This window comes from Grampus griseus (genome assembly GCF_964374135.1).
Source record: "Grampus griseus genome assembly, chromosome: 7".
In the NCBI taxonomy this organism is placed as follows: Eukaryota; Metazoa; Chordata; class Mammalia; order Artiodactyla; family Delphinidae; genus Grampus; species Grampus griseus.
In genome coordinates, this window is record NC_139001.1 from 73,466,305 (window position 1) to 73,482,882 (window position 16,578).

The following is a 16,578-nucleotide window of genomic DNA, read 5'->3' on the forward strand; positions in this document are numbered from 1 at the left end:
TTAGGACAATAAAGATCAAAATATCAATTGTCCATTGTTAAGTAATTATTAATTTCTTTTTGCTGTATTAGAATTAAATTTAATTCTAAAAATAAAATATTTTCTGTATATAAAATATAAATTTTATAATAAGTTATATTTTATTCACCATTGCTAGAAACTGGTGAGGTGTGAGGATGGTTTCTGTACCCATCTTTTTTTTTTTTTAATATCAGCTTTGGTAGGATAGAGACAACATTGTTTGAGTAGTCTGATGACTGCCACATAAATTCAGTCACTTGATCTTTTTGAGCCTCATTTCATTATCTGTAAAATGGAGAGAGTGGCAACTAATTCCCATGGTTGCACTGGGAATTATACGCAACGATAAGCACACATGAAACTAACATATGTTTAGTTATTGAGTACTTTATGGTTGTCTCCACTCATTGGACCCATATCCCTTAGTTACTTGCCTTGATTTCCAGGCTAGGCTTCTCATGGAAATAGAAAATTCAAGGAGACTCTGATGAAGAGTCTAGTAACAAATGGTTTGAGACTATGTGTCAGGAGAGTTATTCTTCCCAACTTCAGCCCCTTAAAATATGAGATTGAAGAATAACCACAGTGGGGTAGGTTTTTTAATTGTAAAAGAATTTTCCATATTTTTAAATTTCCGTAAGTTGTAAATTCATAAAATTGTAAAATGTTGGCACTCTATGAGACTTCAGGATTTCTAGACCCACTGCCCTTCCCCTGGTTAATTTCCCATTTTTCAGAGGAAGGCACTGAAGCCCTATAAGGTTAAATATCTTCTCCAAAGCCAATCAACAAGTGAGTGACAGAGCCAGGACTGGAAACTTGGTGTTTTCCTGAAATCTTTATCTGTACTATCACAAGACCACCCTTCTTTGTGACCACTGGGGATCTAGCCTGGACCATTAAAAGAATAAGAGCTTTCAACTCACTCAGCCATGCAGAAAGAGATGCATTTCTTTGTTATGCTTTTTTATTTTTATTCTTTATTGGAGTATAATTGCTTTACAATGTTGTGTCAGTTTCTGCTGTACAATGAAGTGAATCAGCTATATGTATACATATATCCTCTCCCTCTTGGATCTCCCTCCCATCACCTCCCCCATCCCATCCATCTAGGTCATCACAGAGCACCAAGCTGAGCTTCCTGTTCTTTATAGCATGTTCCTGTTAGCTATCTGTTTTATGTAAGGTAGTGTATATATGTCAATCCTAATCTCTCAATTCGTCCCACCCTCCCCTTCCCCCACTGTGTCCACTTGTCCATTCTCTACATCTACGTCTCTATTCCTGCCCTGCAAATAGGTTCATCTGTACCATTTTTCTAGATTCCACATATATGCATTAATATCTGGTATTTGTTTTTCTCTTTCTGGCTTACTTCACTGTATGACAGACTCTAGGTCCATCCACATCTCTCCAAAGACCCAATTTCGTTCCTTCAAATGGCTGAGTAATATTCCATTGTATATATGTACCACATCTTCTTTATCCATTCATCTATCATTGGACATTTAGGTTGTTTCCATGTCCTGGCTATTGTAAATAGTGCTGCAATGAACATTGGGTACATGTGTCATTTTTAATTATGGTTTTCTCAGGGTATATGCCCAGTAGTGGGATTGCTGGGTCATATGGTAGTTCTATTTTTAGTTTTTTAAGGAACCTCCATACTCTTCTCCATAGTGGCTGTATCAATTTACATTCCCACCAACAGTGCAAAAGGGTTCCCTTTTCTCCACACCCTCTCCAGCATTTATTGTTTGTAGATTTTTTGATGACGGCCATTCTGACCCATGTGAGGTGATACCTTATTGTAGTTTTGATTTGCATTTCTGTAACAATTAGTGATATTGAGCATCTTTTCATGTGCCTCTTGGCCAACTGTGTGTCTTCTTTGGTGAAATGTCTATTTAGGTCTTCTGGCCATTTTTTAATTGGGTTGTTTGTTTTTTGATATTGAGCTCCATGAGCTGTTTGTATATTTTGGAGATTAATCCTTTGTCCATTGCTTCATTTGCAAATATTTTCTCCCATTCTGAGGGTTGTCTTTTCATCTTGTTTATGGTTTCCTTTGCTGTGCAAAAGCTTTTAAGTTTCATTAGGTCCCATTTGTTTATTTTTGTTTCTATTTTCATTACTCTAGGAGGTGGGTCAAAAAAGATCTTGCTGTGGTTTATGTCAAAGAGTGTTTTTCCTATGTTTTCCTCTAAGAGTTTTAAACCCAGAGATAAACCCACACACATATGGTCACCTAATTTATGACAAAGGAAGCAAGAATATACAATGGAGAAAGGACAGCCTCTTCAATAAGTGGCTCTGGGAAAACTGGACAGCTGCATGTAAAAAATGAAATTATAACACTAGCTAACACCATACACAAAAATAAGCTCAAAATGGATTAAAGACCTAAGTTTAAGACTAGACACTGTAAAACTCTTAGAGGAAAACATAGGAAAAACACTCTTTGTTATGCTTTTTAAATGGTCTGTGCACATTAGTTCATTCAGTCTTTCTTTATGGATTACAAATGTATTTTGATTGTTTCATAGGACCACCAGCTTTAACTCCTCCAGTAAAAGAAGACAGAGTCACTAATATTTACATAGTAATTCCTATGAGCCAGGCATTATTCTTAGGACTTTATGTAGATTAACTATTTTATTCTCCATAATGACACCGTGAGGAGGTATATCTCACCTTTCATATAAGGGTGTGGAAGCACAGAGGAGCCAAGTAATAGCCAAGATTATTACCAGGATTTGAAGGCTTTTGTCAGATTTGAATCAGAAGATGCTAGAGAGAGGGAGATTCCACTGTCAGAAGATGCCTGGGTGGATGGATCTTTATTATATGAGCTCTCTTTTATGCAAGGAGAGTGACTTAAAACATTTCCAAATTACCTAGATTTTATATATCTAACTCTCCTGAGTCCCAATCAGTCTACATTATTAGGTTCTACCATAGCACATTAATATCAACAAAAGATTATATTTATTTATATTGATAACCACTAGAATAAATAGAAGAGTAAGCTATTATACTTGATCCAATGTTGATTAAAAAAAAGGTATTTTATTTCATGATTGTAAGTCCCTTAGCATGTAGTAATAAAAATGTTTGTAGGGATGGTATTTTGCTGTTCAAGAACAATTATCAAAAGAAGAGGTAATTTCTATTGATCACTATGTGGTTTGTTCTTTCTTACACATGCAGTTATATAGGAATATTATCTATATTGCTTACATTGGTATTTGAAGTTGAGTATAAAAATGGCCATTTCTGTATCAAATATTTTACAGGTATAAAATCAGCTCCAATTTGAGTAATTAGCAATTTAAAGACTTTAATTTGAGAAAAAAGTGATTGTATGGAAAAACGTTGGACATTCAGAAATTGCAGGGTGCTGTTACGATTTAACAAAACCTTCATTAAAGTAATGATACAAAAGGCTTATTCAGCATTGTTCTATTTAAAAATAATTTAAATAAAATTTGAATAAATTACTCACAACCACTGGATTATTCCAGTGGTTGACGTGATGACAGATATTTAACGTCAGAACAGAAGTGCTCTACCACTTTGAACATGTGAGTTAACGTGGGGTGTGTGTGTATATGTGTGTGTGTGTTTATTAAGTAGGGAATGTTGAGAAAACTTGAGAAGAAAACAGATTAATTTAGCAAAGTCTAATTTTTGAAAGTTTTATTGATGCGAATATATTAAATTCTATGATTGATTTGTTTTGCTCTACTGAATAGATGTGTTCATTAAAGAAAATTGCCTGAGGGTCATGGTCTATGTTCAAATGACTCTCGTTCTGAGATGTATTCTTTAGTGAAGAGGGGGAAGTATAATGGCTCATCAATGCCTTAAATGTAACTGTGACAATACAATAATGTTAAAGAATCACAGAATATAAATGTGAAGAGTCACACTATTTTTTAAAGCTGTAAATATCTATGGTTAGGTTTGTGTTTAGCACATTCACTTAACAATTTAAAGGAGAAATTGTAAATGAACAGAATACACTGGACTGTTCAGTTACTCATCTCCTGTAACAACACTTATGTTCTACAAGTGATGCTGGACAGCGCCCCTAGGTTGCTGTGTTACTGTATCCTAGCATTTCATAGGAGCTATTGATTTAGGAAAGAGCTGGTTGAGCTTAAAAAGGAGGGATTTACACCATGGATTAGAAAATTGTTTCAAAATATAGTAGCAACTGAATAAATTGCTTGTAAAAATATAAGCAATAGTAAATGATGATTGGGCAACCCTTTTGATAAAACACATTGCCGAGAGGGAGTAACAGCTTTAGCATGTGTGTCTATCTAGTACTATTTAAACCCTCTCTCAATCTTCATAAAGATTGAATTTCGCTATTCAAGTATTATGAAATAAATTTGCATTATAGCTTCCTAAAGCTTTTTGCCTTACCTTTTCCAGGTTTGAAGTGTGTTTGTCTTTTGTGTGACTCTTCAAACTTTACCTGCCAAACAGAAGGAGCATGTTGGGCTTCCGTTATGTTAACCAACGGAAAGGAACAGGTGATCAAGTCCTGTGTCTCTCTCCCAGAATTAAATGCGCAAGTCTTCTGTCATAGTTCCAACAATGTTACCAAAACGGAATGCTGCTTCACAGATTTTTGCAACAACATAACTCTGCACCTTCCGACAGGTAAAGGGTTTATCTTTGTTCATGCCAAATTTAATTGTACTCTTGGAAAGTTATATACACATGATAGAAATCAAACTGTTTTATGTTTCTTTAAATAAGAAAATCTGTTTTACAGTTCTCTCTCTCCCTTTTTTTGTTTTTGGTAAAATTCTCTAGAGCCTAGTTGAGATTGATTTTTTAAAAATTGCGCAAGACTGTCAAAACATTGACAACAGCATAACAATTTTGAAGAAATCTGTACACGAGTTGTATTTTTTGAAGTGATTAATGAACCTAAAGTAAAATATAAATTTTTATGGATTCTCTTAAAGGAAAGAAATTAAAATGTATACCAAGAAAAAGAAGAGAAAAAAGAGCAAAACAAAAATAGTAGATTGCCAACTTTTATGGAGACAGAATCTTTTTTTCATAGGTAACTTCTGCATATCTTCTTTGCCCACACTCAAGTGAGAGCACTCATTAACAGAAGACAGATAGAATGGAATTTGACCCTTCATTATTGTGCAAATATATTCTTGCCTTTCCCCCAATTTCATGGAGTTTTATCCTAATTTACAAGGTACAAAAATCTTAATCTGGCCTTTTATCAATAATCTGGAGTCTGAAATTTTGGGGGCTAGTAAGGGGCAAGTAATTCAAATTAAAAACTAATTTATGACATGAAAATGTCCTGCTTGTAGATTTTCTTTAGTACGTTAATACCTATACACAAATACATATTCTTCCTCACAAATGAACATTTACATGTACTGTTATCCAATCTCAGATGTTCATATATCACCATATTCTAATATAGTATTTTTAACCTATTATTATTATTATTTTTAATAAATTAACTGCTCTCCCCCTTTTTTACTGGAGAACATTTACTTTATGCAAAAACTTGACATTACTTCTACAAATGAAAAACCAATTTACTTGCCATAAATAAAAGGTAACTACGTAAATAAACAAATGTACTGACTGCATTACAGTTAGGTATTTTGTATTTTCTTTTTGTTTAAAAGAGAAGACAGTGGTGTTAAAGACATACTAACATGAAATGAGTGCTTTTGATACATAATCAGAAAAACTAAGAGAACTAGAGGAGAAATTCTTGTGTGATTCAATGTTATTTAGTATCATGTTGGTTTACCACTCCAATTAATCTCAAGAACCCTTAAAAATCATTTCATGAACCACCCCTAATACTTGTCCCATTCTTTGAGAAACACTACTCTGAAGCATTATCCTATATGTTACGACCTCAGAAGTCATACTTGGCATATTTCATCCCCCAAAGCTACTAGGAGTCTTTGATTTTAGACCACAGTTATTTTGTCTCAGATTCCATAGACTTCCTTGGTTTGATAGTGATCTGGTATCTATTCTGATACCAGAATTTTTCTTTCCTTATATATTCTCCCCTGATTTTGGTGGACCAGAGAACCCTAAAATGAAGGTCCCCTATATTTGATGCTGGTCTTCCCATGACAAGATCCAAAAGATTAAGGAGGGGAAGGAAAGTCTCCATATTAGGCTGTGGCAGTGACCTCTTTAATGTGTCTTCTTAATAAAGAATTATCCATAAGACCATGTTCTGCCAGTCAGTATGGGTACAAGACAGTACTTTGACTGCAACAAAAGGTCTTGGAGGACAAAATGGTTCACACGCAGTTGGGCAAATTAAAGGTGCTTAACGCAGCTAGGATGTGGGTCCTTCCCAGCCCAACTCTAAACTGTCTAACTACTGAGATGCCTATGATCTACCTTTAAGTCCACTTGGGAACCAGACTTTCTTTTTAAAAAATCAGTTTTATTGAGGTATAATTTGGATATAATAAAATGCACACATCTTAAGTGCACAGTTTGATGTGTCTTGACACATACATTTGTGTAACTGCCACAACATTTCCGTTACCTCAAAATGTTCTCAGTCAATCGCCACTTTCACCAGGGCCGGGAAACTCATCTATTTTCTAATAGCTGTAGATTAATTTTTACTGGAGTTTCACATAAAAGGAGTCCTATGGAAGATATAATTTTGCACTTGGCTTCTTTCACTCAGCATGTTTTTGAGATTTATTCATGAAGTTGGGTATATCAGCAGCTTGTTTCCTTTTTACTGCTGGGTAATATCCCACTGTATGTTTTGTTATTTTTACGTTTTCATCCACAATGGGTATTCAGGTTGTTTTCATTTGGGGGCTGTTATCAACAAAGCTGCAATGAACAATTGAGTACAAGTCTTTGGAGATATGTTACCTTTCTCTTGAGAAAATACCTAAGAGTGGAATTGAATGGTCAAATAATAACTATATGTTTAATTTATAAATCTAATCTCCCAAATAGTTTTCACACTGCTTATACCATTTTATGTTCCCAATAGAAATGTATGATAGTTCCATTTGATCCATATTTTTGTCAGCACTTGGTATAATCAGCCTTTTTAATTTTGGCCATTCAAGTGATTGTATAGTGGTATTTCATTGTGGTTTTAATTTGCATTTCCCTAATGATGATCAATTATTTTTTTCTTGTGCACATTGGACATTTGTGTTTCTTTCTTTATAAAGTGTCAAATATTTTACATATTAAAAAAACTGGGTTATCTTCTTATGGTTGAATTTAAGAGTTCTTTATATATTCTGAATACAAGCCCTTTATCAGATATGTATATTATGCCTATTTTCTCTCATTCTGTGGATTGACATTTTGCTTCCTTGAAGGTGTCTTTTGCAGAGTAGAAGATCAAAATTTGATGAAGTATATTTTATCTTATTAAAAATTATTAATGGTTCACATATTTCATGTCCTGAGAAGTCTTTATCTATCCAAAGGTCATAAATATTTTCTTTTATGTTTTCTTGTAGAAATTTTAACATTTCAGCTTTTACATTTAGGTCTATGTTCAATTTAAATTTAATTTTTGTTATTATGTGAGGTTAGGTGGAGTTTTATTTTTTCTACATGTATATGAAGTTGTTCCTAGCATCATTTGTGGAAAAATCTATCCTTTCAATTACTTTGACCCTTTGAATTAAAATAAAGTGACCATGTATATGTGGGTATATTTCTGGCCTCTATATGTCTATACTTATGTCACTATCAAACTTTCTTGATTATTGTAGGCTTATAGTAAGTATTAAAATCAGGTCGTATGACCCCTCCAACTTTGTTCTTTTTCAAAATTGATTTGACTATTCTAAGTCCTTTGAATTTCCATTTAAATTTTGGAATTGGTTTGACAATTTTCACAAAAATATGATGATGAAATTTTTATTAGATTGAGTTGAGTATGGATTATTTGGAGAAAATAGTCATGTTAATAATATTAACTCTTTTGATCCATGAACATAGTATGTTTTTCCATTTATTTAGTTTTTCTTCAGTTACTCTTAGTGTATTGTAGCTATCAGAAAACAGGTCTTATACATATTTCCTTGAATTTATCCCTAAGTATTGCATGTTTTTAGATGCTACTATAAATGGTATTTTTAATATATCAATTTCTAAATGTTAACTGCCAGTATATGAAAATAAAATTAATTTTGTATATTGACCTTATATCCTGTAAGCTTGTGAAAATAGCATATTAGTTCTAATAGCTTTTTAAAAAATTCTTTGGCATTTTCTACATACAGAATAATCTGTGAGTACAGACAGTTTTACATCTTCCATTCTGATCTCTATACATTTTATTTCTTTTTCTTGTTTTTTTGCACTGGCTAGGATCACTAATATGATGATGAGTAGGCGTGGTTAAAGATCCTTGCCTTTTTCCTGGTTCTAGGAGGAGTGCATTCACTCTTTTACCATTAAATATGAAGGTTTTTTTGTAGATCCCTGTTATCAACTGAGGAAATTTGCTTTTATTGCTAGTTTTGGGAAAGTCTTTTTTAAAATCATGAATGGATATTAACATTTTTCAAGTATTTTCATGGATTTATTGAGATTATAGCATGACTTTTCTTCTTTAGTCTACTGATATGATGGATTATCTTAATTGGCTTTCAAAGATTACTTATAACAGGGAAGGTATGTATTATCTAGCCAGTTAATTAATATGTCTACAAAAAATGTTATGTGACATTTAATTGATATCAAATTTCTTTACATAAACTAAAAATTTGTTTCTTTTAGTGACATGGGTATGGTAAATTGACATTGAATTGAGTAGGATTGCATATGCAGTCATCTTGTGTTAGGTTGTTCTCTCTGTGAGGCAGCACTGAATGGTTATTAGCTGTGTTTGGAACAGCAGCTGTTGGAGAGGAGTTGGGAACCTCTAGGTTGAGCTGTGATATAGCCAGTGCCAAGAACTCTGCTGTTTTTGTGTCATCAGGTGAGTGTGATTGATATCCCCTGCTCTGCCTAGTAAGAATTTATCAATTTCAATTGTGATCACATGTATATGAAATATATAAAAGCACGCTGAAAAGTAGACAGTGTGATATTTCCACAGTACTTAATCCTCTGCATCACATTCATGGGTAAAATGATAGAAGAAAAGGTTGAGAGGTGACCAGAACAGGTTGGAGAAACTCTGGGACTTCCCTTTTCAGTTTCAGCTGAAAGCTAAGTGGATCCTTCCCTTTTGGCTCTTTCATTCATCACCCCAGATTGTGGTGTCATTTCTGGCTAACTGACTTCATATAGGTACAGTTACCCACTCTTGTCATGTTTCAGCTGGCTCTTTTCCGTCCGTAAGTCCTGTTTGTGATGATTGGGCTCTTGCTTTGTTTCTTTGTGACAAACTTCCTACCTTGAATACATCTCGTGACTTTTTTCTCCCCCCTTCCTCTCCCTGATGGTGTCCTAGTAACTCAGCAACTGGAGATCTGTAGGCAGAAACTCTTGCCCTCCTAAAAATCCTCTTAAGTGTTTGATTCTAATTCTTAAAACTTTAGACCAGTGGCTTTCATACAGCTTTCCATTGTGGCACACAGAAAGAAATACATTTTATATAATTTCCCCCAACCCACATGCACACACATCTGAAACAAGAATTTCACAAAATATTCTTACCCATAAAATGTACAAGGTACTCTGTGCTCTTTCATTAAGTAAAAATGCTGATCAGACCCCATAAATTGTTTACATATTTACAGTTGAAGAGAGACTGCTTTAGTTGATATTTAAAATGTGGTAATTTTAAATGCAACAAGGACATTTATTATTTTAATTAACTAGCTCAACAAACTATTAAGAATCTGGTTACTATTTTAATTTACAATGTTTTTCTTTTAAGTGGCCTTTTAAAACCTTCTTACCCATTCATTTATAATACTAAATTGGATTAAAGTTGAATTAATTCAGATCATTGTAAGCAGGATTTGATTTAGATCACATTAAATTTGATCACTTGCCCTTAAAAAAAAGTACTTCCTTGCTTCACATTGCATGTGGGTTTAATTTTCAGGAGTTAATTTTTTTGATAGAAGTAATTTTATAGTTTAGTAGAAATATAACATTAGAAAAATTGCTCGTTTCCCTGAAGCTTATTGTAGTGGATATCTTTGATGTCACTGGAGTGACCTTCCAAGTTCAACTATTATCACAAATATTTAGAGGGCTTTTTTCTAAGTAAACTTGAAAGGTGAAAACCATTTCCAAAACCAGGCATGTATTTGACTAGTGCTTGGAGCTCATGTCTCTACTAATAGTAAATATGTTATTTTCATTATACGAACATACTGAATATTTAAATAATACAATTAATATAGGCTATGCAAATCAGTTAAGCAAGAGAAACATATGTATTTTATGTAGTGTAACCTAATTTCTTATTACTGTTTATTTCTAGACCAGATAAAAATAGCTCTTTTAAACTCCAAAAATATCTGCCCACCTTTCTGGATTCTACTTGTCTTTCCCTGACTCCAGTGACTTTAGATCTAGTACTCTCAGGCTTCAGTACATTTCCTGCACAGTAACTCATGCAGATTGACCACTCACAGCTTCCTCTGAAATTAGGAGAGAAGCCACTTTGGTGGGAAAAATTCACCTCAAAAATAAATGATGTTTTCTTAGCTCTTCAAGAGCATTTCCATTTCAATAAAAAAAGGACTTATTTACCCAAATTAGTGCGTACTTTTGGGGTGGAGGATGGGGAGGGGGATTGTTTTCAGGGTAAACAAACAAATAATAAGTGAAAAAGTTCCATTCTTTTGGAAAATGTTCCAAAAGATGTTTGGGGTGTGTGTCCCTATAATGGGTTCTGTCTGTGAGCCCTCTAATAAGTTCTCACAGTTTCTTTACTGGTTTTGTGTAAGTTGGGCCTTCTGTATCTATTCTTCAAGCTTCTTAAACTGTTTTCCCTATATTTTCTAATATTTGAGTCTCTGATAATTAATTAATAATATCTACAGCTTCTATGAGTTTGAATCTGCTGACTCATATTCTGCGTGGCTACTTTCCTTGCGTGTTTTTTAATTTTTGATTGTGAGTTCATGTTTTGAGAATCATATCTGGAGGAAACTTTTGATGCCTGTATTTAAAATATGTTCCTCCAGAGGAGATTTATATTAGCTACTGCCAGGTATCTGGAAGTGCTACCAACTCCAACTCATTCAGTGTTTTGATTACGTTTTTTTGGCCAACATATAGCATGAATTCTGGCTCTAAGCCTGCCTATATAGATGCACACTTATGGTGAGGACCTCTCAGAGAGGTTTTTTTTTGCTCTACCCAAAGTCAAGGTTGAGACAGACAAATAGATGAATATACACCCTGTCTCTCTCTGCAGAAATTTTCTATTTTGTTTTATTTTCAATGTAATGCCATTCATATTTGACTGATTTATACCAGGATCTCTGATCTGACCTTTCACAATTTCAGGAACCATGTTTTATTTCCTGATCTTGTTATACAATCTGATAAACTAAGCACTGAACTACCAAGAACTGGCAGATGCCTCCAGGGTAAATGGCAGTCCCAGTGCTCAGATACCTCCTGGGATTTGCATTTTATTTTTGGCTGCTGAGCAATTCATTTATTTTCCTCCCAGGTTAATCATATAATAGAAAAAAGAGTTTTTCATTTATATTTTATTCAGCATTTTTGTGTGTGCTGTACTAAGAAGGGCTCTGTGGACATCTAAAGTGTAACTTGGCAGAAGTGGAAACTCCAGGATGGTTTATTTTTGAAATGATGCTGGCATAATTATCTATCCATCTGGAAGAAAACAGGGCTGTACCACAGTGTCATACCATATACAAAAATAAATTACAGCTTGATTAAATATCTAATTGTGAAACATAAAACAATTTAAATGTCAGAGGAAAATTTAGGAAAAAAAGGGTTTTTATGACTTTACAGTATGGAAGCTGTTTTTAAGTAAGACAGGAAATCCAATTGCTGTAAAAGGAAAAGACAGATATAATTGACTACATGCAAACTAAAATAAAAATGAATAATAAAAGATAACATAAATAAAACCAAGATAATGAAATATGGGATAGAAATATTTGTAGCATATATGACTGGAAAAAAAATAACTATTTAAAAGATAAAGAGCCTCTGTGTATGTGTGTGTGTGTGCATGTGCACATGCCTGTGTACATGGCAAGGGAGAGAGTGGAAAGAGAGAGAAGGAGAGGGGGTGCTAAATGAAAAAATGGGCAAAAAACACACATGGAAATTTTACAGAAGAGAATCTTCAAAGTGGTAAAGTATTGAAAAGATGTTCAACAAAACTAATAGCTGGGGAGATGCAAATTTAAACAACATACTATTACTTTCCACCCACTGGATTGGTAAAAGGTAAAGGAGGATGTTTTCAACTAAAAGTATCAGAAACTTAGATAATATCTTAACTAGTGAGGGAGTTCACAGCCTCAGCATGACAAGAAATCTGGAAGTAGGTTCTTTCTATGATTTGTTAACAAAGAGACTCAACAGTGTCAACAGCCTACTTCCAGTTTTCTTTTTATGTGAATTGGTGAACACCATTATTGTTTAAGACATTATTATCTAACTTTCTGATGCTCTTATCTGGTACATTTTTTTCCTCATGTGTATCTGCTTTTTCTAACAAGGGAAATGTTGGGTTTTGCTATTAACAATTTGAAGATTCAGGGAAGACAAAAGTAAAACATCAAGTAAAAACATCAAGATTCAGGGAAAACAAAAGTAAAACATCATGACAAAAGCTCAGATTGGGTCGTCTAATAGAAACTGCCATGTTTAGCAGAATTATCAAAGGTCTCTTTCCTTATTGCAAGTTTAAACCAGACGTAAATACATCTCCTTCTAACCTCAGGGAGGAGGCTTGGGTTTATTACTAAGCAGAACAGGGGAAAAAAAGAAATAATGACAAGCAACAACTTTAAAACAAACCAAAAACCTTATTCTTGAGAAGCTGTGGACATAGCATAGCCATCACATGGATTTTAAACCTGAGTTTCCATTGTCTGAGTGGTACTCTCCAGAAGAAAAACTTTTTTAAAGTATACCCAGACTAATAGTGTCCCCAGTTGCCTGCCAGAAGAAAGTTCAAACTCTCTGGAGAAAGGCACTTTAATATTAGGTCTCAAAGAGACACAACAAACACTTTTTCAAGAACATGAGAAGTACATAATGAAGAACAAGGACTCCAAGCTTACAGGGGTTCAGAACAGCATGAGCATGAGCCAATAGAAGAGAGCACAAAGTTTCATATATTGGAATTATCAGACAATAATTATAGAGTAGCTATTCTATGTTTAAAGAAACAAAAGGCAAATTTGAAAACATTTGTTAGGGAATAGGAAATTATAAAACAATGACCTAGCAGATTTGAACAATATTGAAAAAAACTTTTTAAAATTAAAGATACAATAACAAAAATTAGAAACTTAATGTATAGGTTTAACAACAATTTGTATAACAACAACTGAAGAGAGAATTAGGGATCTGAAATAAGGGTCCGAAGAAACTATTTTGTATTCAGTAATAAAGAAAATACATAATGGAAAATATGGAAGAGAGGGTGACAAATAGAGGAAAGTATAAGAAGGTTTGATATGTGCTTTTACATATACCATGCATAGATTACATTAATAAAAATGTTGACATATTACTAGCAGGCAAAATTAACTTCAATGAAAAAAATTACTAGAGTTAAAAAGTTCACTTTTTAATGATTAAAGTTTCAATTTACCAGGGATTCTTTTTTTTTTTAAATTATTTTAAATTTATTTTTGGCTGCATCAGCTCTAGTTGCGGTACTCAGGATCTTCGTTGAGGCACACAGGATCTTTCATTGTGGTGCGTGGGCTCCTCACTGTGGCACACAGGCTTCTCTCCAGTTATGGCATGCAGGTTTTCTCTTCTCTAGTTGTGGCGCATGGGCTCTGTGGCGCGAGGATTCCAGAGTGTGTGGGCTCTGTAGTTTGCGGCATGCAGGCTCTCTAGTTGAGGTGCGTGAGCTCAGTAGTTGTGGCACGCGGACTTAGTTGTCCCGCAGCACGTGGGATCTTAGTTCCCTCACCAGGGATCAAACCTGTGTCCCCTGCATTGCAAGGCAGATTCTTTACCACTGGACCACCAGGGGAAGTCCCTGCCAGGGATTCTTAATAAATTTAAATTTCTGTGTACTTAAGAATATGGTCTCAGACTTTCCTGGTGGCACGGTGGTTAAAAATACACCTGCCAATGCAGGGGACACAGGTTTGATCCCTGGTCCAGGAAGACCGCACATGACGTGGAGCAACTAAGCCTGTGCACCACAGCTACTGAACCTGTGCTCTAGAGCCTGTGAGCCACAACTACTGAGCCCATGCGCCAAACTACTGAAGCCCGCATGATCTAGGGCCCGCGTGCCACAACTACTAAGCCTGCGTGCTGCAACTACTGAAGCCCACGTGCCTAGAGCCCATGCTTTGCAACAAGAGAAGCCACCACGATGAGAAGCCTGCACACCACAAGGAATAGTAGTCCCCACTCGCCGCAACTAGAGAAAGCCCGTGTGTGGCAACGAAGACCCAATGCAGCCAAAAAAAAAAAAAAAAAAGAAAAAAGAATATGGCCTCAAAAATAAAGCAAATATTTACAGATCTATAAGGAGAAATAAAGAAGTCCATGATCTCAGAAGGAGATTCACCACTGTCTTGGTAATTGATAGAATAAGTAGATTTTTTTAAAAAACCAGTGAGACTACATAAGGTTGAAACAACATGATTTATGAGCAACCTAATTTTTAGAAAATTATAATGTAAATTGTAATAGTCTTATGACGTATCTGTAAGGAAAATTTCAAAGCCCAAGACGTTCTACCACAAAATTCTGCTAAATTTCCAGGAACAGATAACTGTGTAACTGTTACACAAACTCTTCCAAAACATGGACAAAGAAGAAACACTCCTTAACCTATTTTATGCATAACCTTGGTATCAAAACCCAACAAAGACAGTATGTAAAAAAGAAATTACAAGCCATTCTCATTTATGAGCACATATGTAAGTATCCCAACTTTAACCTGTAACAATACAGGAAAAGGGATTCTGGGAAGCACAGTACAAGGAGAAATGATTATTTGCCAAATCAGGATAATGATTACCCTGGAGGTTGGGAAAGGATATGATCATGTTGGGTGTCTCCGAGTGGGGGAACAGGTAGTGGGTAAGGGGGCTGGTGATCCATGGGGGTTTATAATTATTTTTATGCTCAGTGTATATGTTGTATGCACTTTTCTGTATATTTATTATATTTCACAACAAAAGGAAAACAAAACATCAAGTTTCAAAGTAACTTTTTTTGGCCACACCGCGCGGCACGAGGGATCTTAGCTCCCCGACCAAAGATCAAACCCGCACCCCCTGCGTTAGAAACACAGAGTCTTAACAGCTGCACCACCAGGGAACTCCCAAAGTAACTTTTGAGTATGGGTAAATTTATGAAAATTACACATTCTCTTAACATCCGGAGTTGATATCGGAGAGCTAACCGGCTGAGGACATTATTTAATTCTTTCTTTATAAATTTTCATACTGTTTGTTTTGTTGCAAATGTGTTCTTTTTCTAATGAAAAAATCTAATGGATCAAAGTTTGCTAAGACTATAAATGTTTCAAAGACATCTAGTTTCCTCCAATACCCATTTAGTAGCAGAACCTAGACTTAGCTAGGTGTATGGCTCTCCTACCAACTGACAGTATTTTCAGCTACTCTTACTGGTAGGTGTGGCGTAAGTTGTGGCTAATGAGTTGACTGGCAGTGTTTTGGAGAACTTCTGAGAAGACCCATTTAAAACAGAACTGGCACCTTATATGCCATCCTCCATCATGCTGCCTGGATGTAAAGGATGGAGTTTAGCAGCTGCCTTGGACTACATGATAGGGATGGAAACAAGGGAGATGAAAGGACCCTGACCAAAAACTACATGGAACCAACCTGCTGACATTGGACTATACATCTTCAAATTTCTTTTACGTGAAAGAGAAAATGAAACTTCTGTATAGTTTCCTCTGTCATTAGTAGCTAAATCTAATTCTAATGAACATAGAAACAGCAAAACAAGTCATTGAGAGTTCTACCTGCTTATTGGTTGTACCTCACCCACAGACAGGTTTCATTTGATCTACGTAGTTTCTGGGAGAAAAGAGTGAGTTTCTTTATAATGTTAAACATTGAGTCAGTATAAAACTCCAGACATCTGGCTTATCTTGAAAAAATCAGAAGCTTTGGCATTCTTGAAGTTGGCTGTAGCAGAAGTGACTGATTTCCTTATTGGGCATGAGCTTTCCTTGTTCATTCATTCACTCATTCAATACCTATTGAACTTATATCCACTGGCCTAGAGTTCCTACTATCAGTAGTTTAGTCTATTTTCTATTTTAATATAGTTGAGTTATTCTGTTTAATATAATTTTATGTCTGACTTTCCTTTCTTATTATTAAAACATGTCTTTCCTATGTGAAGGAA

General features: G+C 34.8%; 1 protein-coding gene across 3 annotated transcripts in view; it reads left to right on the forward strand.

Moving 5' to 3' along the window:
* Nucleotides 1-16,578, forward strand: part of ACVR1C (activin A receptor type 1C) — a gene marked incomplete at both ends in the record, with an annotated part of 84,715 nt that overhangs the window by 40,951 nt on the left and 27,186 nt on the right. For all 3 annotated transcript variants that reach the window (XM_082657949.1, XM_082657950.1, XM_082657951.1), the window contains one exon: nucleotides 4,465-4,695. In XM_082657949.1, coding sequence (XP_082514075.1) covers nucleotides 4,465-4,695 — 231 coding nt within the window. The remainder of the gene's footprint in view (nucleotides 1-4,464; nucleotides 4,696-16,578) is intronic.